Source organism: Mya arenaria, chromosome 3, assembly GCF_026914265.1.
Source record: "Mya arenaria isolate MELC-2E11 chromosome 3, ASM2691426v1".
NCBI lineage: Eukaryota > Metazoa > Mollusca > Bivalvia > Myida > Myidae > Mya > Mya arenaria.
The window spans coordinates 64,371,094-64,396,926 of NC_069124.1; the positions used below are offsets into that span (position 1 = coordinate 64,371,094).

At 35.3% G+C, this 25,833-nt stretch overlaps 1 protein-coding gene across 8 annotated transcripts in view; it reads left to right on the forward strand.

The window, feature by feature from the left end:
• The first annotated feature begins 991 nt into the window (after positions 1–991).
• The window catches only part of LOC128228988 (arf-GAP with Rho-GAP domain, ANK repeat and PH domain-containing protein 1-like), a 90,587-nt gene continuing 65,745 nt past the window's right edge, over positions 992–25,833 (forward strand). For 6 of the 8 annotated variants that reach the window (XM_052940590.1, XM_052940592.1, XM_052940591.1 and 3 more), the window contains exons 1-2: positions 992–1,527; positions 19,998–22,288. In XM_052940590.1, coding sequence (XP_052796550.1) covers positions 1,001–1,527; positions 19,998–22,288 — 2,818 coding nt within the window. In that variant the 5' untranslated portion in view covers positions 992–1,000. Of the gene's footprint in view, positions 1,528–12,756; positions 12,925–19,997; positions 22,289–25,833 lie in introns of those variants that run through there. The other 2 variants (XM_052940598.1, XM_052940597.1) reach the window with 2 other exon arrangements.

The following is a 25,833-nucleotide window of genomic DNA, read 5'->3' on the forward strand; positions in this document are numbered from 1 at the left end:
CGTAACTTAATTAACATTGGGACACTTCAAGCCACATGAGGCCCTATTGGAGTGTTATTACGATGGTTACCATGACACCAGACGCATCTCAGAACATTACATTGCGGCAACATGGTGAACTAAGTAATGTTTATTTTCACTGACGATTGGTCGGCTTAGGCTAGCTAAAGGTTCTTGGACGTTTTCTTGGAATGAAGTCATAGAATATAGGCTCCGTAGGGAACATTAGCTAGAGTGTCTCTGAACCTTTTTTATTGTAGTAGGGTTCTGATCGACATATTTGGTATCGACGTTTCTCGTACATATCTCTGCGCTTAGTGCTCCACCACCACTTCCTATTCATAATACCTTTATTAGCTTACATATCGGTGTTTTAAGCAACGAGTTGGATTCCTCTAGATACGTTTGCAAGAGGTACAAGCCTACTCTACCCTTACGGTTTTACATATCGGCCCATGTCCAGTAAAGCGTGGATGGCAGACCTCCACATGAAAGTTAATAAGATGGTACCGCCATTGAAATTGTTAATAATATAATCGTAGATGGCAGACTTCCGCATGTCAACGGCTCACTGCTCAAGTATACTCGGGAACGCTACTAAGAATAACTAAGAGGTACTAAGAACTACTAAGAGGTACTTGGAAAGTACTACATGTATGAACTGTAATTAAACAATTAAATGAGTATGACAAAATTTTAAAATTCAGAAAGGAAACTTATTCTTAAGTTTTTCTATATATTTGCGAATTTGATGACAACCAGATTGACATATCAGCTTGGTATTATAAACTCTTCGGTTGTATTTACAATAATGATGATGTGAAGTTACATAAAAGTATTCACTTAAATATATGACATAGGATTCATTCTGGAAGAGCGATTTTCTGAACACATTCGCTACACCTTCATTTTGATCTCGAGTAAGAACTGCGCATAACAACGACGTTAGGATAGTTGTGTGTTTTCTGGGTAAAAAAGTATTTAGATTTTTTCTTTATATATGGACATGGCAGATAACAATAAAGACACTGCGGATATTCTGCCTGTTGTGCTAAATCATCTGGTTGATGCCTTTCCGGAGCAAGGTTGTGGTCACGAGGGATACATGCAGAGACTTCGCCATTATAGAGAGAAGATAAATAGTTTTTTAGACAACCGCGAAAAGTTAGTTGAAGCTGGGACCAATTACTGCTCCCAGGTTGAAAACAACACTCGAGTCCAAGCTCAGAGACACCCTGACCTGTTGTCAGATAATGTCCTGTCACGAGGAAATTATCAAAGCACAGTGGACATCAGTGATACAGATCAGCAGAGGCTTGATGTTATTCCAAACAGTGAACCTCGAAGACCAACCGCACATTTCCAGCACAACGTTAAAACAAACAGTTATTTCTATGTCACGCCTGGAATGACGCTACTTTTGGAGAACTATCTTGTATTGTGTGATGCAGAGAATAACCAGGTCATGGTGATGTACTTGAAGGACACAAAAGGAGAATCTATCGTTTGGACAACACAACTTACGAGGTCATTATTTTTGTCTCAAAATGTTATATGGGGTCGGCAGAGGAGTGATTTTCCTCCCGTACAAAAAAGAGAGAAAAACAATCGTCATGAAAGAATCATCTTTCAGCATTTCGAACCAATCAAGTAGCTATACACAGGCGTTATATGCACATCATCAATAATTATTCCTGATTACGAAATTTAGTACGTCAAAACTCAGTAACTTTTGAAAATCGACTGTCCCATGCATATATTTTGACAATAAATAATGTTAAGATGGGTTTGGGGGCACCTATGTGTTGAACAATATCAATATTTTCCGTAATACAATCATGTTTTAGTATACAAATTGTCAGATTGCTGTGGCTTTATCAGATGTGAGCTGTTTTTCGTCATTTTGCTCTGTCACAAATGATACAGACCACATTGTACATGCGATACCGAAGTTGATTAAACATTTATTCTTCATTTTATCATAAGATGGAAGGCTAGACTTACCGTTCAAAAGAATAAAATGCTGCTGTGTTCGCTATTTTTTATATGCATGCCAGCCTTCCATTGTCCCAGATTTACGAAAAGATACGTTCCTTAGATTAACGGCCAATTTTATTTGTATAAATGGCAGCCTAATGTCTAAAGTGTTTAATCAAACAAAGAACACACGCACGCACGCACGCACGCACGCACGCACGCACACACACACACACACACACCATTCCATACCATGGTGTAGACGTTTTTGTTTATTACACTTCGAGTTTGAATGCCGCGTACCACCACCACCACCACCACCTCAACCACATCGAACGTTTCAAGAAACATCAAAGATACATGAGGAAGACAAAGTGAGTAATGGTTGCTTTTGAAATTGTTATATCCCTATCATTTTAGGGTAACTTTCTTTTAATATATATGATTTTAGTTAGGCCACTACTTTTATATATATTGGTTTACAAAACCGGCGGGTCTAATTTTCCGAAAAGTACAAAAAAAATAAAAAATGAATTTCACTTTTTTTTTTCCAAATTAGGCCACTCCTTTTTTATTTTTTGGTTTACAAGAATTTTTGGAAAAATGTCCACTGGGTGGTCGAAAAAAAAAAAGAAAAAAAAAGGAAAAAAGTCACAAAACATACTCTTAAAGGGTGAAAATCAGAAAACAACATAAACACAGTCAAAATTTATATCATTTACTTGTCATTTTAAATCCTTAAACTGCTATTAATGCATGTTTTAATACACTCAAAGTTTCAAAGTTCTTATTAAACACACAGTTTAAATCTTACATACTGTGCATATAAAACATCAATGATATTGACTATAAAACATGTTTGCGTGTATAAACTACACTTTTAATCAAAGATACATTGAATATCACTCAGCAAGACATTTGTTTAGCTTTAAGAGTATGCTAAAGCAAAAGTGAATGCAGAACACTTAAAAACTTACCAATATTAAATTGAAAAAAAGAGGAGGCGAATTTTACGCATTAAAATACACAAAAATTGCGCTGTATTAAAACAATACATAACATTTTCTAAACATTGTTTAAGTTATTTTAATATTGGATTTTGTCAATAAAGTGAAATAATTACCAATTTTGTAAATAAGGAGGTAGCATTTTATAAAGACATTTGAGCTTTAATATTGCGAAAACAATTCCTGAAAAACTAAAAACCAAACTAGACCTAGATTTGAGTATATATAACCTATACCATGAGGGGTCCTAGTTGTATGTAACCCGATCCATGCTAAGTCCGGATATTTTCGGACCGGGATATTTACCATGGGATGTTCACCAAATCCATTTCAAATTCAAATCTTGAAGCAAATTACCACATCAGTACATAAAAAAACACATAGCAAAATATTAAATCTTGCATGTGACTTAACTTTCTGTACCAATGATAGTAACAGAGAAATCCATAATTATGTATAGGACATTTTCATCTTCTCCCAACTCCGCCATTTTGTGTAAACATGCGTTCACAGTGCATCTATCTATACTTCATGCTTGTTTATTTTTCATTTTAAAGAGTATTCCTTGGTTACAACAACAAATCTCATTTATAGTGAAATATCAAGTTCATTACAAATTGAAATGGACTTATTCAAAATAGTTTTCCGTGATGTTTTATCTAAATGTTTTGCACAAAACTCCTGGCATTGACACATGTGTTCAACTCTTTCATTGTTTTTACTCTACTATTGACCCTGTAATCTAAAATAAACACAAGCTTTACATTGACTCAATGACAAGTATTTCCAAACCATTTTGTGATTTAAAATCCATTAACACCACCGACCGAACTTGTGAATCTAGGTCACCGGTGTCAACTTAGAAAATTAACTTTCGATTTCACCATTCCCACTTAGTGCACTGTTATTTGATATTTAACCATAAAATGTTATAAAATGTTTTTCTCACACATAATTTACAGATATTTGTGTCTACTAATTCGATGGCAGCCGCTGACACTTTTATTTTTTATCTATAAACAACAATATTTTCATGACCTAAATTTGCGGGGAAAAACAACAATCACGTGACAGCTATTGTTTGTGTCGGCTGTTAAATTTGCCAATGTTTATTGCTATTGTTATTTTAACAGCTCCTGCATATTTTAATTAATTATTTCATACAAAGAATGACTGCTATCGTCAATTCCGCCATTGCCAACGGCGCTGCCATAACAGTTGACTGGCTCACATACTATCACTATAAATTGGCGAATACGGCTACGGAACAACAAACCAGTCAAAATCGACTGCATTCGTACCGTTCGTTTTTCTTTCGTTTCGCACCAAAATCAATACGGTCGGGAAAATAATTTGGAAAAAAAAAGTGAAATTCATTTTTTATTTTTTTTGTACTTTTCGGAAAATTAGACCCGCCGGTTTTGTAAACCAATATATATAAAAGTAGTGGCCTTATTTTCCCGACCGTATTGATTTTGGTGCGAAACGAAAGAAAAACGAACGGTACGAATGCAGTCGATTTTGACTGGTTTGTTGTTCCGTAGCCGTATTCGCCAATTTATAGTGATAGTATGTGAGCCAGTCAACTGTTATGGCAGCGCCGTTGGCAATGGCGGAATTGACGATAGCAGTCATTCTTTGTATGAAATAATTAATTAAAATATGCAGGAGCTGTTAAAATAACAATAGCAATAAACATTGGCAAATTTAACAGCCGACACAAACAATAGCTGTCACGTGATTGTTGTTTTTCCCCGCAAATTTAGGTCATGAAAATATTGTTGTTTATAGATAAAAAATAAAAGTGTCAGCGGCTGCCATCGAATTAGTAGACACAAATATCTGTAAATTATGTGTGAGAAAAACATTTTATAACATTTTATGGTTAAATATCAAATAACAGTGCACTAAGTGGGAATGGTGAAATCGAAAGTTAATTTTCTAAGTTGACACCGGTGACCTAGATTCACAAGTTCGGTCGGTGGTGTTAATGGATTTTAAATCACAAAATGGTTTGGAAATACTTGTCATTGAGTCAATGTAAAGCTTGTGTTTATTTTAGATTACAGGGTCAATAGTAGAGTAAAAACAATGAAAGAGTTGAACACATGTGTCAATGCCAGGAGTTTTGTGCAAAACATTTAGATAAAACATCACGGAAAACTATTTTGAATAAGTCCATTTCAATTTGTAATGAACTTGATATTTCACTATAAATGAGATTTGTTGTTGTAACCAAGGAATACTCTTTAAAATGAAAAATAAACAAGCATGAAGTATAGATAGATGCACTGTGAACGCATGTTTACACAAAATGGCGGAGTTGGGAGAAGATGAAAATGTCCTATACATAATTATGGATTTCTCTGTTACTATCATTGGTACAGAAAGTTAAGTCACATGCAAGATTTAATATTTTGCTATGTGTTTTTTTTATGTACTGATGTGGTAATTTGCTTCAAGATTTGAATTTGAAATGGATTTGGTGAACATCCCATGGTAAATATCCCGGTCCGAAAATATCCGGACTTAGCATGGATCGGGTTACATACAACTAGGACCCCTCATGGTATAGGTTATATATACTCAAATCTAGGTCTAGTTTGGTTTTTAGTTTTTCAGGAATTGTTTTCGCAATATTAAAGCTCAAATGTCTTTATAAAATGCTACCTCCTTATTTACAAAATTGGTAATTATTTCACTTTATTGACAAAATCCAATATTAAAATAACTTAAACAATGTTTAGAAAATGTTATGTATTGTTTTAATACAGCGCAATTTTTGTGTATTTTAATGCGTAAAATTCGCCTCCTCTTTTTTTCAATTTAATATTGGTAAGTTTTTAAGTGTTCTGCATTCACTTTTGCTTTAGCATACTCTTAAAGCTAAACAAATGTCTTGCTGAGTGATATTCAATGTATCTTTGATTAAAAGTGTAGTTTATACACGCAAACATGTTTTATAGTCAATATCATTGATGTTTTATATGCACAGTATGTAAGATTTAAACTGTGTGTTTAATAAGAACTTTGAAACTTTGAGTGTATTAAAACATGCATTAATAGCAGTTTAAGGATTTAAAATGACAAGTAAATGATATAAATTTTGACTGTGTTTATGTTGTTTTCTGATTTTCACCCTTTAAGAGTATGTTTTGTGACTTTTTTCCTTTTTTTTTCTTTTTTTTTTTCGACCACCCAGTGGACATTTTTCCAAAAATTCTTGTAAACCAAAAAATAAAAAAGGAGTGGCCTTATGGTTATTTTATACTTAAGGTAAATGGAACAGACCATGTAGCAGTTTAGGCAGAGTATCCGGCTGGCAAATAAATATCGTATCTTTTGCATGTCAACGTATCTTTTGAGGTATGAATGTATGAAAAATATTTTAATGAAGCCGTGAAAATCAAACGGATTTTTTTTTTATTTCCAGCAAGATTATAGGTTTATTGAATGTTATAAACAAATAATGTTCAGATAATTACCCGTCCATCAGACAAAATAGTAAATTGTGTATCTATACGAGGGTTGATCCAGAATTACGTGGGCTTTTTAATAATTCAAATATCGTTTCAAAAAGAACATTGAAACTTCACATACAATACATATAACATATCTGGTATAATTCCTGAAAATTTCAGAGCAATACATACAATTTTCGCTGAATTACAATGCATTTACGACATATGGTTGAACCCGACCGGCGAGGTCTAGTGACGTCAATGACGCTGCGCTCATAAAGCGTCACATTTTTTTCGAAATATTTCCCACCAACACTGACACACATTTCATCGCGCGTAATCCAAGTATGTAAGTATTCATAATTTTACAAGTGTGTACAAAATCCACCAATGATTAGGATACATGAAGTTGTTATATATTGTAAAGATAGCCTGGGAAGCATATATATTCATTCATTAAGTTGATGCATTTCAGATTGCTAATTAAGGATGAAGAGAGTAAGAAAAAAACTAAGGCTGCAATACAGAAAAATTACAGAGAAAAAAAGCAAAGAAATGACCCGGAATACCTGGAAAATAAACAAATCAGGAATTCTATAGGGTCCTTGCCGAAAAAGGAGCAAACACACCGAAGAGAGAGAAACAGGATTTATGCTCAGCGATTCATAGATAGAAAGAAACAGAAGAAAAATATATCAGTAAGTGTAGAGGTTAAAGAGCCTGAGAGTAATGAGATGAAACACTCACCACAATTGCCATCTTATAGTAGAATTGTTGATGAAACACGAACAACTCGGACTTCAACAGAGCCACTTTTGGTAAAATTGAATTTCCCAAAGAAAATATGAGAACGAAAAGGATATCAGAAATCAAGAATTGAGATCAGTAGATTGAATAAATCGGTCAAACAAATGACCAGAAATGAAGCTAAATAGCGAAAACGTGTACAGAGACTTAAAGAGAAACTAGCGAAAGTGGAGGATAAAGAGACAATGCCACAGGAGCAAAAGTTGAAATAAAGAATCTTACCCCGAAGTCGAAAACCAGACTTGAATTAAAGTCCATCAATGCCACACCCCGCTCAACAAAATGCTTGCGGAAAAAACCTTCTTTTTTTCAAACGTTTAAGTTGATAAAATCAAATCTTCAAAAACATGCAACAGGGAAATCAAGAGAAGGCAGATACTTTCAACGATTGTCAGTGGCAAAAAAGTGAAGAAATATCGATGTGCACGAGAAATGAAACAACAAACAGGTTGTTCAAACAAACAGGACTTCTCTCAAGAGAAGAATGAAGGAAATGGCAAGAAAATGCCTTTCATGCAAAATTACAAATCCATGTCATTGGTTTGCCATCTCAGGCCGAAGTACATTAGACTGACATCATGCATCTCAAGGAACGCATGCTTATGTTTGAAACACTAACATATGTCCATGAAACTGAAGAGTCTGAGAGCAGTTGGTTTGAAAGTGTCAGTGAATGCTGAAATGCTAAGATAACATGAAAGAATAACTAGAAGGAATATACAGTGAAAGTGTTGAGTTCGAGCAATGGAAGTGCGTATATGTGGATGGTAAAAAGAAGATGATTATCGTAAAAGAAGGACTAAAACGAGATGACTTTATAAGAAATATAACTGAATGATACAAATAGTTTTTTTAACATGTAGGAAGAGTCAGATCACAATATTCTGCACTCCACAATCTGAAAGCAAACCTGCCGAAAATGAATTCATCAGTCAAATGGATTTCGCAGAGAACCTCACGTGCGGTTCGATGGACGAAGTTCAGAGCACATATTGGAATGCCAAGAATGTCACCCTACATCCTGTTGTAGTGTACTAAAGAAATGTAGAACATATCATCAAACACACAAAACTTTGTGTACATTTCAGATGTCAACAATCATAATGCCACTGCTATTCTCACCATTTTAGACAAGCTAATGAAAGAGTTGAAAGTCATCTGTTCCGATGCCTTTTGCGTCCATTATTGGACTGATAATCCATCTTCACAATACCATAACCGGTTTTTCATAGATGTTGTCGAGTGGCACAATGAGCTTTTTGGAATGAGTGCTGGCTGGAATTACTTTGAATCCGGACATGGTAAGGGGCCATATGATGGCATCGGTGGCACAGCCAAACGACAAGCATCTGAGGCCGTCAAACAATGCAAAGTAAGTATTCTGGATGCTAGGTATTTCTGTGCATGGGTAGTTCAGAACCTATCAACTACAGTTTCTTCACTCAAAATGAATACGAGAGTACGCCAAGTGTTCTTTCAGAAACAAAACCAATTCACGGAATCATGAAACTACATGCAGTCTTTCCAACAGGCAAAGGACGGTACACCTCAGTAGTCCCGTGTAACTGTGACGGTTGCTTGACAGAAGGTGAATTATGTAGCATCTGGAAATTGCACCAAAAAAGGCAACATCAAATCACAAGAAAAAACAAGAAAAACGAAACGAAACAAGCGCAACTATATGAAGATTTGATAGACAAAGTTAAAACCAGGAACACACAACTAGACACCCCGAATAGTCTTTCAGTTACAGATCTAAAGTCAGGAGAGTTTGTTTATGCCATGTATGAAGAGAAATGGTATGTTGGAAGGTTTCTGGAATTGCCATAGAAAGTGAGATTATTGACATAACATTCATGGAAGAAGGTGGATGTAAAGTCAAAGCGTACAGATGGCGAAATGCTCCTGATGAGTTAAAACTTAATATGAAAGACATATGTATTTGCCGTATTGAAGGCCCAACGCCAACAGGAAAGTCACGACGAATATTCAATTTGAAAGAATCTGACATAGAGATGATCAAGTCGTGCATATCAAACTAAGTCATAAGCCCTACTGTAGACAATGGATGTGCTTACTATACCGGTGTCTTGTACAGAGTATTAAGCACTGTATTGTTATAAGCGATGATGCTTAACATTGTGTGTTAACATGCGAATACTTTTTTGAATACTTTATTTGTGAAATCACTCAAAAATATCCTCATAAGCGCGCTAGGTAATAGTACATAATTATATTCCGTTTTAATTAGTAAGATACGTTCATCAGATATGTTATGCAAATAATTATAAGCATTTTAATTAGTTTAAAGGGTAAATCAGATCAATATGTTACAAAGAGGAAGCTAACTGTTAATGTACATGTTTACAGCCTTATATATTTGATGTGATAGGATGATTTGTGGTTATTATGATTATACAGATAAAGACAAACTATTAGAGCGACTAAACTATGCACACATATATATACTCAGTATCAATGTTTATAACGTGTGATTATTCTGATGTAATTGTTTTAAAACAAATCATAACTATTCTCACATTGATATAGGTTGGATCTGATAAGTTTTTATGACGTTTCATGCCTGTTGATAAATATTCGTGAAGACGTAAGATACATTATTTTGGTATATAAAGATTAATAAGATTATTTCTTCTACAAGATGAAATATGCGTAAGTATAAACTATATTATAAAACAAAGTGAAATGTTTTGCATCATAACTAAATAGAATTTATAACCTCACTTACTTTTGTGTACCCCATTAGTGAAAGCACTAGAAAATTATGTTCATTAGAAATCGACAAACAAAATACTTAACAATTAATATATAAAAATAATTGATTGACCAACTACAGATTTTTCATAGTGACCAACTACAGATTGTTCATGGGTATCTATTTCAATATGGCCGGTGCTTGTTTTAAAACAGAAATATATCAAGGGGGGGGGGGGGCGCAATTTGGTTTCATGCAGACATTAAGTGGGAAAAATGTTTCATGGCAAACAAAATGGCGGATTTCGAATGAAAAGTACCGATTTAACTTTTTCTTTAAATTTTGAAAAAATATATGCGACCAGTATGTGGCAAAAAACATACTCTTCGATCGAAATCTTAGTTATCAATATTGGTATCATAACTTTTGAGATTAAAATGTACAGATTGTAGCTTATGAAGCAATGTTTACAAATAACAGTGTTGATTTTATCCACATTTTTTTCGTATTTTCTCGGCAAATAGGCTATATGTGTGCATGTTGTAACAGTGCTTGCATTTATATATTCCTATTTTCCAAACTTCATGGTAATAACTCGACTTTCCTGGCCGACTTTTTGTTCCTTACCCCCCACCCCCCACACCCACCATTTCTTTTGTTGCAAGCACAATACCCACATTTTGGTGACAACGTTAACAGACTTCTGCATAATTGTCTTGAGAGATAATGAGAATCGCTAATGATCATGAGTCTTTCAGTTTGGTATGTGATGTGCATCATGATTGAAGTCAACGACTTTCTCGCTTCATGGACGGACGTGAAATTCATCATGGCCCGATTTAGAAGGCGAACACGCCTCACGTTATATAGAAAATCACACAAGACGGCAGTGGCAAAGGAATATGTCAATACAAAAACAGAAAATGCTAGCCTGTCGCTGCTGAAAAGACGTGCTTGTGTGATGACAACTCACAAAGTAGTTAGATTCACAGTGTACAATAAGAGATGTTTAACGTTTTTAACTCCTTACACAACACCCAAAAGGACACAATTAGTCCAGAAAGGTGCATCCCTCGAAAGACGACATGAACAGAAGCATGTAAAAATAACTTCATGTGAAAGTAAGAAAAAAACAACTTTTTCAAAGTGAAATCTCAAGCAAAGACAATACATGTGCAGTAAGTCGCGGGGAGCGAAATAATGAAAAATCAGACAGTACAGAGGTTCATAAGTATGTGACAATTAAAATAAATACTGAAAGCGTCGAGTTAGATGAAGACATAGTTGAACTAGGACCACAAGCTGCTGGGCCAGAAAATACCCAAGGAACTGGCACATTTGATCAACGGCCAAATTTGGATAGTGCGATCCGGTTACTTAACAGAATTATTTTTTATGTTTGTAATGGAAATATTTTTTTGGTTTTAAATTATGTTACTGATACTTTAGAATTGCAAAATGAGATCGTGAAATAAAAATTAATATACGGAGGTTGTAGACCTATGTAAAACTTGCGAACAAAATCCGTTATACACAAAAAAACGCATCCTGTAGTAGTGATTTTATTTTAAATTATACAATTCTAAATTGACGATAATGTTTACCAGTACAAAACCCCACTCAGTAAAAAATATATAGACCTACATTTCTTTCGCTCAATTTCATTGAGTGTAAGCAACATCTGCACTTTCATGGATTATGTTTTGGAAATTGGCCGCAAAAGTAAAAGATACCTGTATGAATGAAAAGTTAAACATAGTTGTAGTACATTAAATATGTGTCTACATCCATTTTTGGAGAAAAAAACAACAACCACAAATTGATACTAGTGTTTACCTTCTTTTGTCGTTAAGTGAAGATGTAGGTATAGGTATTACGTTGCCTTATTTTTACATAAACTGTTATGGATATTATCAATACGATCACGGTTTTGACTGATAGTCGAGGTACGGTATTCAAGAATAATTTATGTTGTATTACCTATTATCTATGGTATAATCGTAAACACATAAAATGCCCGCTAGTCAGAGGTATGTAGAACTTATACAGCACAACATTCACCGGGTTACCAAAATGTGGGTCATGTGCTTGCAATAAACGAAATGGGGGTTAAGGAACAACAAAAAAATGGTTAGGAAAGGTGTACTGTTAAGTGAAGTGAAGTTTGGAAAATAGGAATATATACATGCAAGCACAGCTACAATATACATAGATGTGCCTTATTTGCCGAGAAAATACGAACAATTGTGGATAAAATCAACACGATTTAAACAATTAAACATTGTCTCGTAAGCAACTATCTGTTCACTTACATTTTTATCTCAAAAGTTATGATACCAAACTAAGATGTCGATCGATATATTCTGTTTTGACTACGTTTTTATACTACATTTAGTATTTTAAATTACTATTTTATATAACGTAACTTAATTTTACTCTACTGTATATAGTTAACTTAATGTGTTCATGAGCTGTTACGGTGTTGTTTGTTAATAAGGGCCTGTTTGGACGCACTGCATCCAGTAATATTAAGTTGAAACCTTGTTCTTTCGAATGAAATAAAGAAAAATAACTTTCTTGATGTGTCATTTTATATAACATTTAAAGACGTGCAAGGTTGCTGAGTTAACATGGAATGAATGCCTCAGTTACGCCACCTGTAACATCAAATCTTGGATCCCCGACCCTAATAGTGGACCTGCCTAGGTACGCCCCTGTTTATATAACACGTTCATAAACATTGGCGACATTTCCGATGGTGACAAAAAATGAGAGCTGACAACGACGGAAAAAATATTCATACCATACCCCAAACCAGGAAGTGCGAAGATTTGTCAAAATAAAGTATTAATCATTTGAGCTCAAACGCCATCTTAAAAATGGTAAAAGAAATATGTATATAATTTGCATTTGCTCATTAAAGTATAAGAAAAGATGCAGGGATTGTAATAAAACCGTAAGATTTACACCTGTACTTTCATGTTACACTATTTCGCGACAAGTAGTTGTCAAAAATAAATAACCATTATAAAGTGCGTGTAGAAAAACATTTTCGTTCATCATTTGAACAAAATTTTCAATGTTTCCTTGTAACGGCAAAATTCTCAACTGTAAATTCCATCCCAAAATTGAGTAGTGTTATTTCAGCTAATATACCATTTCAGTTTCAGTAATAAGTTTTCAAATAGATACTAAACATATGTTTAAAATAGGTGATAGTTTTGGACAGTGAAATGTACCATTTAAAGTATCCTTTAAAATCCACGACACTGCAACAATAAAAAATACTGATATCATGGACCTATAAACTATGGATTGGCAACTCTCATCTGTGTTAATGCGATAATCTCAGACTCACGCGTGCAGTGGGATTTCATTCCGAGATCTTACCGTGTGGTCATTTTCTAGACGTCCGACATCGGCCGAATATATACATGTAGGAAAACATTAATTAAAATTGACTCAAATGTGCACTACTTTCATTTCAGTTGATAATAGTCCAATTGAATCTGATTAAAATCACAGTTATTTATTATAATTAAATCTATAACGAACAAGGCATTATTAGCAGAGTTGGCGATCGGAGATTCGGCGGAATTTTCCAATATTTGCCGAGCGCGCTAAGGATTGTGGGTAAATTATTATTTCTTATCGTTTCACCGATATGGGGCAGTTGCCAGTCCATGGTTTATAGGTCCGTGCTGATTTGAAGATTTAAAATGTGTTTTTCATCTGCTGTAAAATTACTTTTATGATTATTCAAATAAATAACAGTCTAGAAAAGCATAAGAATATATTAATAATTCAAAATACCAACTATTGCAATATAATATACGTCTTGTTTGGTTGGAACACACAGCCTCCAAAATGTAAAGTCTCGTTCACTCTGAGGGATAAACCCAATTATCGCAGGTATTCTCAGAGGGTAAAACTGTTTTCCTCGCTGAAATCCCCTTGAGTTACTCGGACTTGTGTTGATATGAATGCTAGTGTCAAAAATCATCATATATTATTGATTTTATGACCCCACGGCAGAACTCTAGTCTGTTGAGATAGGCAAGAAATAAACTTTCTTGCTCAGAAGTTATTTGTTTTTATCCTTTTGTACAGTGTAAGTCGCATTAGGTTCTAACCAGCATTGTAATTGTGTACGTACGTGTCAACACTATTAAATATTGTCTTGACTTGTGAATAATGACCATTGAATCACTGCCCCTGTTTTGATTGCAAATGTTAAACAGTCAACATTTGACACGAGTCTGAACCATGACCTCCGACAAGGTTTTAGGGAATATTCCACAGAAAATAGACAAGAAGGCATTCAACCATGCACTGTGATCTTTGAAAGCATGTTTGACCCAAGTCACTTGCAATCCTGATTTTTCAAAAATCTTCGAATAGTTACAGAGCCTTTCTCAGTTGTAATGTTATTATCAGTGTTTATACAGTGTTTATACAGTGTTTATACAGTGTTTATACTATATCATAATAACATCGTCATGCCATTATTCAGCCATGATATAATCAAGCCTTGTCAACAAGGTAATTACTACTGCATTCTTGTGATAAGCATGAACTTGTGACTTCTTGAATGCAAAACGTATTGTTTTAAAGTTGAATCTGAAAAAAAGATATTGAAAAGAGCAGCTGAAAAACAATTACATCAATTTACTGTAGCCTTCATAATAAATTGAAACTTTTGTTCGAACAAGATTAATTTTAGCGTAGATTCATATCAAGTTTTTGTGGAAATGTGCACTGGAACGACTGTTTTGTAATTCTTTGGTCGACTAATCTGTCACTCTTCGAGGGCCAAAAATCCAAACTCCACAGAATGCAGACAGTCTATTAATTCATTTTGTAGGCCGCGTTAGCAAAAATACGGGGAGCAAAACAGAAAGTGGGTCTTATAACTCATTGAGGGCACTGTATCAAAGTATGTTGGTAAATGGATTATTTAACGTACTGAAGATAATTCAAAGATGAATAAAGCTTGTGCATTGGGCAATACACAGTCATAGTAATTATGTACTGCAGTTACTATATTAACATAACATATAGTAATATGAGGAAAGTATACCATTAAGTTAAGATTTGTTGTTACATTTCTGCATTTTGTTCTTGATTAGTCGTACAATATTAATCCTTGACAGAACAAAACTTTCTTTCTGAACACTTAGTTAAATTAAAAATAGTCCTATCACAATGTACGCCACTTGATTTTGGCTTTCATGAGGTCGGTAATTTAAGATGTTGTACTTTCTGAGAACATAAAAAAAATGGAATTGGCAATAAATGTGATCACACACTTTTTGCAAAAACAATAATAAAACAGAATACAACCAACCAGCCAGGGAAAATAATTTACAGAAAAGGACATTTTGGAGAAAAAAAAATGTGACCATGCAGCCTTAAACTTTTACATTGATTTATCTCTGAATATGGGGCCTTTTAACCAGTTTTGGGGAAGACACACCTAGCCCTTTTTGTGGGAAAGAAGCACTTTTTTTTTAGTTTTGGGAAAAAGTTCTTAGAGTGCATTTTAAAACATTTTGGGAAAAATACAATTAACTATATAGATCAATAAAGCAGTAAAAAATGATTTAGGGACACTATTTAATGAATCTTGAGGGCAAGGCTTCAATTAAGGTAATGCAGAATATTGAAAATCAAATACCCCTCTCTGCGAGTATTGAAGATTTTCCTGATAAACGGTGATGAACAACGCTCCGTTGGCACATAAGGTCATTCAACTGGGAATTTATACAATTTTTGCTGATCTTTATTTTTGCTTTGTTTAGCATAATTGAATTTTTTAATTATGTATTTAGTTTGTTGAAATACATTGCTTTTTGATTGGGATTTTTTTCTGAAAATGGGGAAATTTTAGAGCCTATCTTGTGGGGAACAAACTGGGTCTGTCCCTTTTGGAAGTAGCCAGTTCCCGGCTATGGCAAAGAAGGGTAAAAAGGTCCTGGTATCAAAAAATATAACTAAATTTGTAATGCTCACAGGTTTTAGACTAGGATGCAACCTTGCCAAGAGGTCAATGAGTTTGGAGCAAAGGGTTATTTAACACAGGGTTGTTATTAAGTTGACTGATCCTGTTTAATTGAAATCTATTTTTTATACAGACCAACATCAACTGGCAGGTTATAAATCATTTGAACAAAATTTTACTAATCCAAGCTTAAACTGATTCCGTTTTCAATAGTTTTTTTGCCAAAAAAGAGCATTTTCTTCAAAATTTGCACATTTTAAAATAAATGCTATCATTGAATCAATCATTTTCTTTAAATTTCCTACGAAATTACAGTTTTTGATGTCTGATCCTATAAAACATGAGAGTCCCTTTAAGAATCATGTTGACGTATTATCGAATATTTTCAAGTGATTTTATCCTTTAGTTTTTTGCTAATTTGTGTTCTGTTCCTTGATCAAAACCAGGAAGTTTTCAAATTATGAATCAGATTTTTCTTTAACATAGTACATGTTTTCAGATGCCCATTAGTCAGGAAGTAAATTTTGGCTCCTTTGTTAAATACTTACTAAAATTTGAAGGTATTGAAATGATACATTTTTAACCCAACTATTGGAGGCTTTACTACATTGGCCCGGCCCTAGCTTGTTAAGATTTTAGGGAAAGTTGGCATTTTCACTTATAACTCCAATACCCTTCATTCAATTCACTTACAAATACTTCACACAGTTGTTCAGAACTATTACACATTTAGGTCACATAACTCCATATTATCCTAAATACAAATTATGACTGCTGATTGACTAAGGAACATAATTATGTTGAAGTTTTAGGGCACATTGTGACCTGTTAAAGTTTTGGGGCAAGTTGGGATTTTCACTACCGAATTACACTGTGTATAGGACTCTAGCAGATAGATAGTACACGCAAAAAATGGTGAAAAAACGGGTAAAACTCTTATTATAATTAAATAGATAAGACACAGTGAAAAAAAAGTCAAAATCGGAGCTGATAAAAAACGGCAGCCACCAAATGTGTTTTGATGATTTATTTTTGGATCATGAAAATGGTAAATGTCAATATAAGCCATGTGATATTAAATAGCTAAATAATATGTGTTTCTTTGTTTATTTCATGTAAAATTTACATGAGACTCAATTAGCATGAAAAGTAACAGTAGCACATGTAATCTTATTCTGTCATCCTGATGGCGCTTTCCTCGAAGCCCTCGAGTTTGTCGTCGTCTTCTGATGGTGTATCGTAAACGAGAATGATATAATTCGTAAACGCAAAAGCCTTATATTGGACATGAATGTTCTCAAAAGGTCAACACCTTCAGCTAAGTATTAAAACACGTGATAAAGTAAAAAAAACAAAACTACCATCATAATTAAATTTGTTCTATCGTTAGGTCTTCTAATTAAAGGCAGAGGGTGTTTTTCACACTTCACACATTTTTAGCTCGACTATTCGAAGAATAGGTGAGCTATACTACTCGCCCCGGCGTCGGCGTCCGGCTAAAGTTTTAGGGCAAGTTGGGATTTTCACTTATAAGTCCAATACCCTACATTCAATTGACTTAATACTTCACACAGTTGTTCAGGGCCAACACATGATGAGGTTAGATAACTCCATATTATTCTTTACACAGATTATGGCCCCTGATTGACTATGAAACTTAGGTTAAAGTTTTAGGGCAAGTTGGAATATTTACTAATAACTTCTATATCCTTTGTTCAATTGACTTAATACTTCACACAGTTGTTCAGGACCATCACACAATGAGGTTACATAACTCCATATTATCCTAAATACAAGTTATGGCCCCTGATTGACTTAGGTTAAAGTCTTAGGGCAGGTTAAAGTTTTAGGGCAAGTTGGGATTTTCACTTAAAACTCCAATACCATTCATTCAATTGACTAAATACTTCACACAGATGTTCAGAGCCATCACATAATGAGGTTAGATAACTCCATATGATCTTTTATACAAATTATGGCCCCTGATTGACTATGGAACTTAGGTTTAAGTTTTAGGGCAGGTTGGGATATTGTTTAATAACTTTAATATACCCTTCATTCAATTGACTTAATACTTCACACAATTGTTCAGGACCATCACCCAATGAAGTTACATAACTCCATATCCTTAATACAAGTTATGGCCCCTGATTGACTTAGGTTAAAGTTTTAGGCAAGTAAAGTTAAGGGCAAGTTGGGATTTTAATAAAAAAACTTCTATATCGTTCATTAAATGCACTTAATAAAATGCAAAAATATTTACGACCATCTTACAACAAGAAACATAACTCCGTTTTAAGCCTAAATACAAATTATGGCATTTGAATTTTTTGTTTTTTGTGTTTTTTTTAATTTCCTTTGAAAGGCATATTTGTATATTCTTAACCACATTTTCATAATGGGAAATCAAGTTATTTGAATGACTTGTATCATTGTTTGGGCAGGCTGGTGGGAGGGCAGCATCAAAGTCACCTTATGTATCGAATAATGTTAGTTAGGTTTGACATAAAGAGACCAAACTTGGTATTATTACATCGTTATTGTATTCTAAGTCAAAGCGGCATAGTCGAGCGCGCTGTCTTACGACGGCTCTTGTTATTGAAAAGCTTAGATAGTGACAAAAATGCTCCTTTGCAGTATGCACTTTCCATTTTTTATCATTTTAAAACAGACACATACTACAAAGAATAATGTAAAATATCCATACGTTAAAATCATGAACAACATTTAATTGATATTTACCTTGTATCCTGATTTACCTCTGCCGTTATAACTCTATCCAGTTAACTCACATCGTGTGATGTGAGTTACGTCCCTTTGATAATTAAAAAGTTAACAATCTACGGGGGTATTTGTTTTCCATTTATTTCTCATCAAATCATTTTGAAGTACTCAATTTATTTATTTACATGTGTTAACTTACGGTACATGATTTGACCTTCCTCAGTTTGGTTCTTCGGTGGACACTGTACTGTAACCCTTCGTCATTGTTGAGAAAATTTCAGCTTGAAGTGGACTGGTGATTTTTTTTCAAAACCTAATATAATTATTAAAGTATCGATAGGATGCGGGCAATTTTTTCAAAATTTTAGAGTAAAAAGTGTGTCCTATACATAGCATAAAACGCTTATTACTTCATTCAGTTCAAACAATCCTTTACACAGTTGTTAACAGCCATCACACAATTAGGTTTCATAACATATTACATCGTTTTTGTATTCATTTCTAAGACAAAGCGGCATATAGTCAAGGGCCCTGTCCTATGACAACTCTTGTATTAGAGAAAATACCAGGAATATTCTGTATTTAAAAAAAAAAAAATGTTTACTCTTAATTTTGTGGAATTTTGATTTAAAAGCACTTTACTTAAATGTAAGTTACTTTTGTTACAAGTGCTTTCATTTTTGATGGTCATAATGTAGCAAAGATTGTTAATGTGCTTATTGATCCAAAGAAATAAATACATGTATCAAAATGGTCAAACCATTGCACTGTGTTTCTTTATGAAAGTTGATCTTCTTACATCACAATCTTACTGGGGCTGGTACACTCAATGATATATTGTAACACTCTTGAACACTGTACTGTTGTAAATACTTTAATACCAAGTTTCTGTACAAAAACTTAAATACTTTAATTTGACCTTTTTAAAGATGGTGACTAACAAAAATACTTCATGCTATACGTAGTTGCTGCACTTAGTTTTAAGTGATGAAGAATTACTGAAGTGGATCATAAGAATACCAAATACAGAATTGTTTGCAGAATAAAAAAACAGTTTCTCTATTTGTTTATGTTTGATTCATGGACTATTTTTATAAAAAGAGAATGGAACTATATATAGTGATAGCTTTGTGAACCACAAATTAATCTACATGTACATATGACAATGATGCTAAAGTAAATAAGTTGTTTCAACTCTGAATATTTTCTTAATATTTAAAATAATTTTTATGCCATAATTAAAATAATTAGTACATCTGTAGTTATAAATGGTATTATTGAATGTTGTGTTAATGTGTTTCCAGCGTCAATGAGGGGCCTAGAGGGATGTCTGGTCTGCAGCCTCTGCAGTACTGGCTAGAGAGCATCAACCTGCCACAGTACTGCCATCATTTTACCTCCAACAACCTCACAACCCAGGCAGCCATCCTAGCCCTAGACGAGGCCAGGCTAGCAGATATCGGGGTCAGCCTTCCCGGTCACCAGCAACGCATCCTTAACCATCTGCCCACCCCTGACAGTGGCATCTGGATGGAGGACGATGCTGCACTTCCCAACCTGCCGCCAAAGACCAAGTCTTTCCGGGACTCCATTCTTTTCAATGATACACCGTTCCAGTCTGGAGATAGTGTTTTGCACATTTCCAGCTCTACATCTATCAATGTTGACACAAGCCAAAAATCACCAACAGATTCCAGGAGCAGATCTCCTCAGAGGATTTCCCCCAGACCGGTCCCAAAGCCGAGGACAAGAACAACCACCAAACCAAAGTCAGACACAGACCAAGACCAACTAAAACTCCTTGCTAGGCCGACCCCAGCACCAAGAGTGCGGACCCCTTCTCAGAACAACAAATCATTGGCCAAAGAAGTGGACCTATTCCCAAACATGCATGACCAAAGCACTCCAGTATCAGCAGCTGATGACAGTGCGGAAGGAGTTAACAATTTAATCTCTGGACTTGGGATGTATTCCAATTCTAAAGACACAAGCTCAAGACCTAGGACTGCTTTATTTACTGAGATTGAACAGTCGGTGGAAAGTCTTTCAAAGACAGATAAATCTCATATAGTGCATCAAGAATCTTTATATGACAATATGGAAGAACAAGAAACCGATACAAGTACTATTGTTCAAAATAATTCAAACAAGTTTGCATTCACTAAAGTAAAACCATCTGAGACTGATGAGCATATAGAAGCAGGTTTAAAAATTCTTGACGATGAACAAGCGCCTGTTGTTACGACTGGGTCGAGAAACAGTAAGATTCTTGCATTATCTCTAGAGGGAGCTTGTGTGGATGATTCAACAACTGATGATTCACAAAATGAGGATCTGTATACCATGCCAGACAAAAGTAAAAAGATTGGAACAAGTGTTAACATTGTAGGACATGATGAAGAAACATCAGAGAATGATGAAAATTTGACAAGTGATGACATTTATGTAAATCTTGCTGATGGAGATTTTCAAGAACCTGACAAAAGTAGAAATGACATAGCTTTTGCAGTTGATCATGACAAAAAGCCACTTGGACAGGTAACGCAGGGTTTCTCTATGGATGACTTTGACCCCTTAGCTGAGTCGACACCGCTCAAACCAGGATCTGATAGAGTTCACATGACAAAGTCTGGTGGTCAGGGTAAAGTAGAGACAACCCCTAGTTCAGATGTTCAGAAAGAAGAGGCAAGTGATTATGAGCCTATTTGGACTAATCCTAAAAAAGATAACTCTTCCTGGTCCAAATCTGTTAGAGATTCTAATCTTATGCAGTTTTCTCCCTTTAAAAATGATTCTTCAGGAAATAGAACATCATCATTTGATTCTAGAAACTCCACATCATTTAACATGCCACCTCCTGAATTTCCACCGCCCCCCTTACCAGCAGAGGGTGAAAACAATCCTTTAACAGACTTTGACCCTTTTGGACCTTCTTTTGTCAGCAGCTCAAACAATTTGTTGCCAGAAAACACAGAATCTCAGGGAGGTCACAGTCAATCATCTCAGCAACTTATGCCCCCAATTCCACCAAGACCTGCCAATTACAAGGCACCTCAGTTTGAGACTTATGAGAATGCTTCCTTCCACCTGTCTGGTGGTTCCTTGACTCTGCCTGATAGTGACGGCAGTATGGAGCCAGATTTGGGGATGAACACGCCCCAGCCAATTGAGTTTGAGAATGGTGTGCCGTCAAGCACGAAAGACCCTTTCTTAAATGCCGACCCCTTCGGTGAGTTCACTCCTGACCTTGACGGGCTGGCAGATGAATCATTTCCACCAGCTTCGTGCCAAAATCATGCAACTAATGACAACACATTTGTGAACGCTTTTACTGGAAGTGGGTTCACCAGTAGGACAGATGCTATCTATGAAGTAGCAGAAGAACCTAGCAACCCTAGCAATTTTGACCCATTTGGCCTGGACCATGAACAGAGTGAAACGTCTCTAGCACGTTCTGTGTCAAGCACGAGTAGCGGGAGTGCTCATCGCCTCAGTGAGGTGGTGCCACCCCCGAAATGGCAGCACACAATACCCGAGGGCAAGTGGTTCCAACCAACCAGCACTGACTCCATGTACTCACTTGCTGCAAATATCAGTAAGTCATACGTAAGCTTTTCTAAGACTAAAATGTTACTTAGTGTATTTGTGTAAATGAATCATTTGTAAAATGTACAGTTCAAATTCAGCATGAGTAAATAAATATAAAACGGACCCAGCCTGGGCTTTTGGGCTTTGCCTTATGCTATTTTTTTTTTTTACTTCCAACTGATATATATAATTATTGGTAATGCATGAGTAACATACATGCCAATGTAAATCAGTGTTTTTAAAATGTTTAAACATTGCATGATGCGTCAGGAAGTAAGTTTTACTGATATGGTCACAAATGTACTTACTTATAGATATAGCATGTCAGTACTTTCCTGTGCTTAAAGGAGAATGGTTTGAATTTTGGAAGTAAGTTAGTAACACTTTCCAAATAAATCTCTGAAAGATCAAACATTTTTTTATGCTCCCTGAAGGGAGGAGTACATGTATATAGTCACCTCACATCCTTGTCAGGAGAATAACTTCAAAACTACTGATGGGATTGATATATAGATAGATGGCAATGAGAGGATGTGCAGTACACAAGAACCATAATCCTACCCTGCACATTTATTTAGTTATTTCCTATTAACCTGATGTTTTACATAACGAGTGCTTGTCCAGGCCATATCTTGGAATGTACTAAATGGATTCAAATAAAACACCATATATACATACATTGCAATGACAGAAAATGCAGTGTAAAAGAACCATAATCATGTCCTGCTTTTGTTTAGTTATCTTCCCTCAAACTCACCATAACCTGATAATTTATAAAAGTAGGAGGTTGTCCAGGCCATATCTGGGAAAGTACTAAAGGGATTAAAATAAAACTTGAAATATTGATAGATGGCAATAAGAGGAATTGCAGTACCTGAGAATCATAATGCTATCCTGCATATTTATTATGCCTCCCTTCAAAGAAGAGGGAGTATATTGCTTTGCACATGTCGGTCAGTCGGTCGGTAGGCCGGTCAGTCAGTCCGTCGTTAGACCAAAGCTTGTCTGAGTGATAACTCCTTAGTTCCTAGGTTTATGGTCATCAAACTTGACATGAAGGTTGGGCCTGACCAGAAGATGACCCCTATCAATTTTGGGGGTCAAAAGGTCTAAGGTCAAGGTCACAGTGACCGTTAATGGTAAAAGGTTGTCAAAGCTTGTCTGAGTGATAACTCAACAATGCCTAGACCTATGGTCATCAAACTTGACACAGGGGCTGGGACTGATCTGTAGATGACCTCTATTGATTAAAGGGGTCATTAAGTCAAAGGTCAAGGTCACAGTGATCTGAATGATAAAAGGTTGTCCGATTGATAACCAGACAATGCCTGCATCCATGGACCCCAAATTTGACATGGAGATTGGACCTGACCAGTAGATGACCCGTATTGATTTTAGGTGTCCTGGGGCCATAGGTCAAGGTAACAGTGACCATGAATACAATCAAAATTTCTGGACCTATGGTCATCAAACTTGACATGAAGGTTGGGCCTGGCAAGTAGATGACCCCCCTTGATTTTATGTGTCCAAGAGCCAAAGGTCAAGGTCACAGTGACCTGAAACGCAAAAGGGTAAACAAAGTTTCTCCGAGTGATATGTCCACAATGCCTGGACATACGATCATCAAACTTGACATGGAGGCTGGATATGACCAGTAGATGATTTTAGGAGTCATCAGGTCATCGATCTAGGTCACAGTGACCTTGAAGGCGAAAATCTTGTTCGAGTAAAAACTCGACAATGCCTGCACCCATGGCCTTCAACCTTGACTTAGGGGTTGGGCCTGACCAGTAGACGACTCCTTTTAATTTTAGGGGTCATCGGGTCAAAGGTCATGGTCACAGTGATATTGAGTTAAAAAAGTTGTCCCTCAAATTGGACATTAAGGTTTTGGGTGACCTGTTAATAACTGCTATGGATTTTGAGGGCATAGAGTCAATGGTCAAGGTCATAACTCATAATTAACCATTAAAAAGTATGTGCTTTTTACTTATTCCCTTCTGCGAAGAGGAACATTTTTTTCTGCAAATATGTTAAAAACTGTATCTTCTATCCATATTTGTCATTTTGGTCCATGCAAATTTCATTTAATTGTCCAAATAATCCTGAAAACATGCATGCATTCAGGGGGCATAATGTTTGACAAACATCTCTTGTTTAGTTATCTCTCCAAATTCTGATTATTATTTTTGAAATTGGGAGTTTGTCTGGGTTATATCTTGGAGCGTACTGAATGGATTTAAAGTATATATACTTTAAAGTATATAGTTAGATTGCTATGACAGAAAGTGCATAACCATAATCATGCCCTAAATTGTTTTTAAGTTTTCTCCCCAAAAAATCCCCTTGATAGTTTTGGAAAATTGGAGTTTATCCAAGCAATATTTTGGAAATTACTAAAGGGGTTGAAATAAAAACTGAAATATAGATAGATGGCAGTGAGAAGAAGTGCAATGCACAAGAACCATAATCCTGCCCTGTATATTTTTTAGTTTTCTCCCGTACCCTTCCTTTAACCTCCCATAAAATACTATTTCTTTTGAAAAAAGCATTCCACCGACCGCCATATTCGAGCACCTACTCAGGAGGCTGACGTCATGCATTTGCAGTAAAGCCACAATCTATTGTATGCAATGACCGGTGCAATAAAAGACACTGGATAATGAATAGGTCATGTGATGCTTTGTCAGGCTGTATAAAAGGCAACAACTATTCAAAGTTTTAATTGGTTTTATGTGCCATAAGGAACAAATTTGAGTCAGTTTCATATGTAAAAGAGAAAAAAGTTTATACTCAAATGTTCTGGACTATTTTTTGCGTTATGATTAAATAAACTTTTTGTTTCTTGTCATGAACTTTGCAACATATTCTACCAGTAATGAGAAACAAACATTCCGCTCTCTTAAAGAAAGTTGTACATTGATATGTTTAAGCCATGTGTGGAGTGGACCATGTAATCGATTTAAGCACCAGGGTTTGTAAACAGCTAATATACAGTGGATTCTGATCACTGTGTAGTCAGTATATCATATTTTTGCCTCTATGCATGTCTGATCATCAAATTTAGCTTATTTTAAAAGTTTGCTGAAAAGGGAAGATGGTTCTTATTTAACATGCAAAGTTCCCAAAAAGAACAGACCCTGCACATTTAATAGGACATTTATGGCAAAAAGAGGAAGTGCATGCAGTACCTAAGAATTATGACCCTATCGTGCAATTTTGTTATCTCCCTTAACCTGATATTTTTCTATAATGGGGTGCTTGTTTGGGCCATATGTTGAAATGTTCTCAAGTGATTCAAATGAAACTTAGTATATAGATAGATGGCAATGACATTATAAAATGTTTGAAGATCCGTATTCATGTACCTTAATACAAATTATGGCCCCTGATTGACTTAGGAACTAGGGTACTCATGTAAGTGTAAGGGCACATTGTTGTTCTGGTTTAAGTTTTAGTTTGGATATTCATTCATAATTCCCATACCCTGACTTCATACTTCCCACACTTGTTCACTGCCATCACACAATCAGGTTACATAAATCCATATTA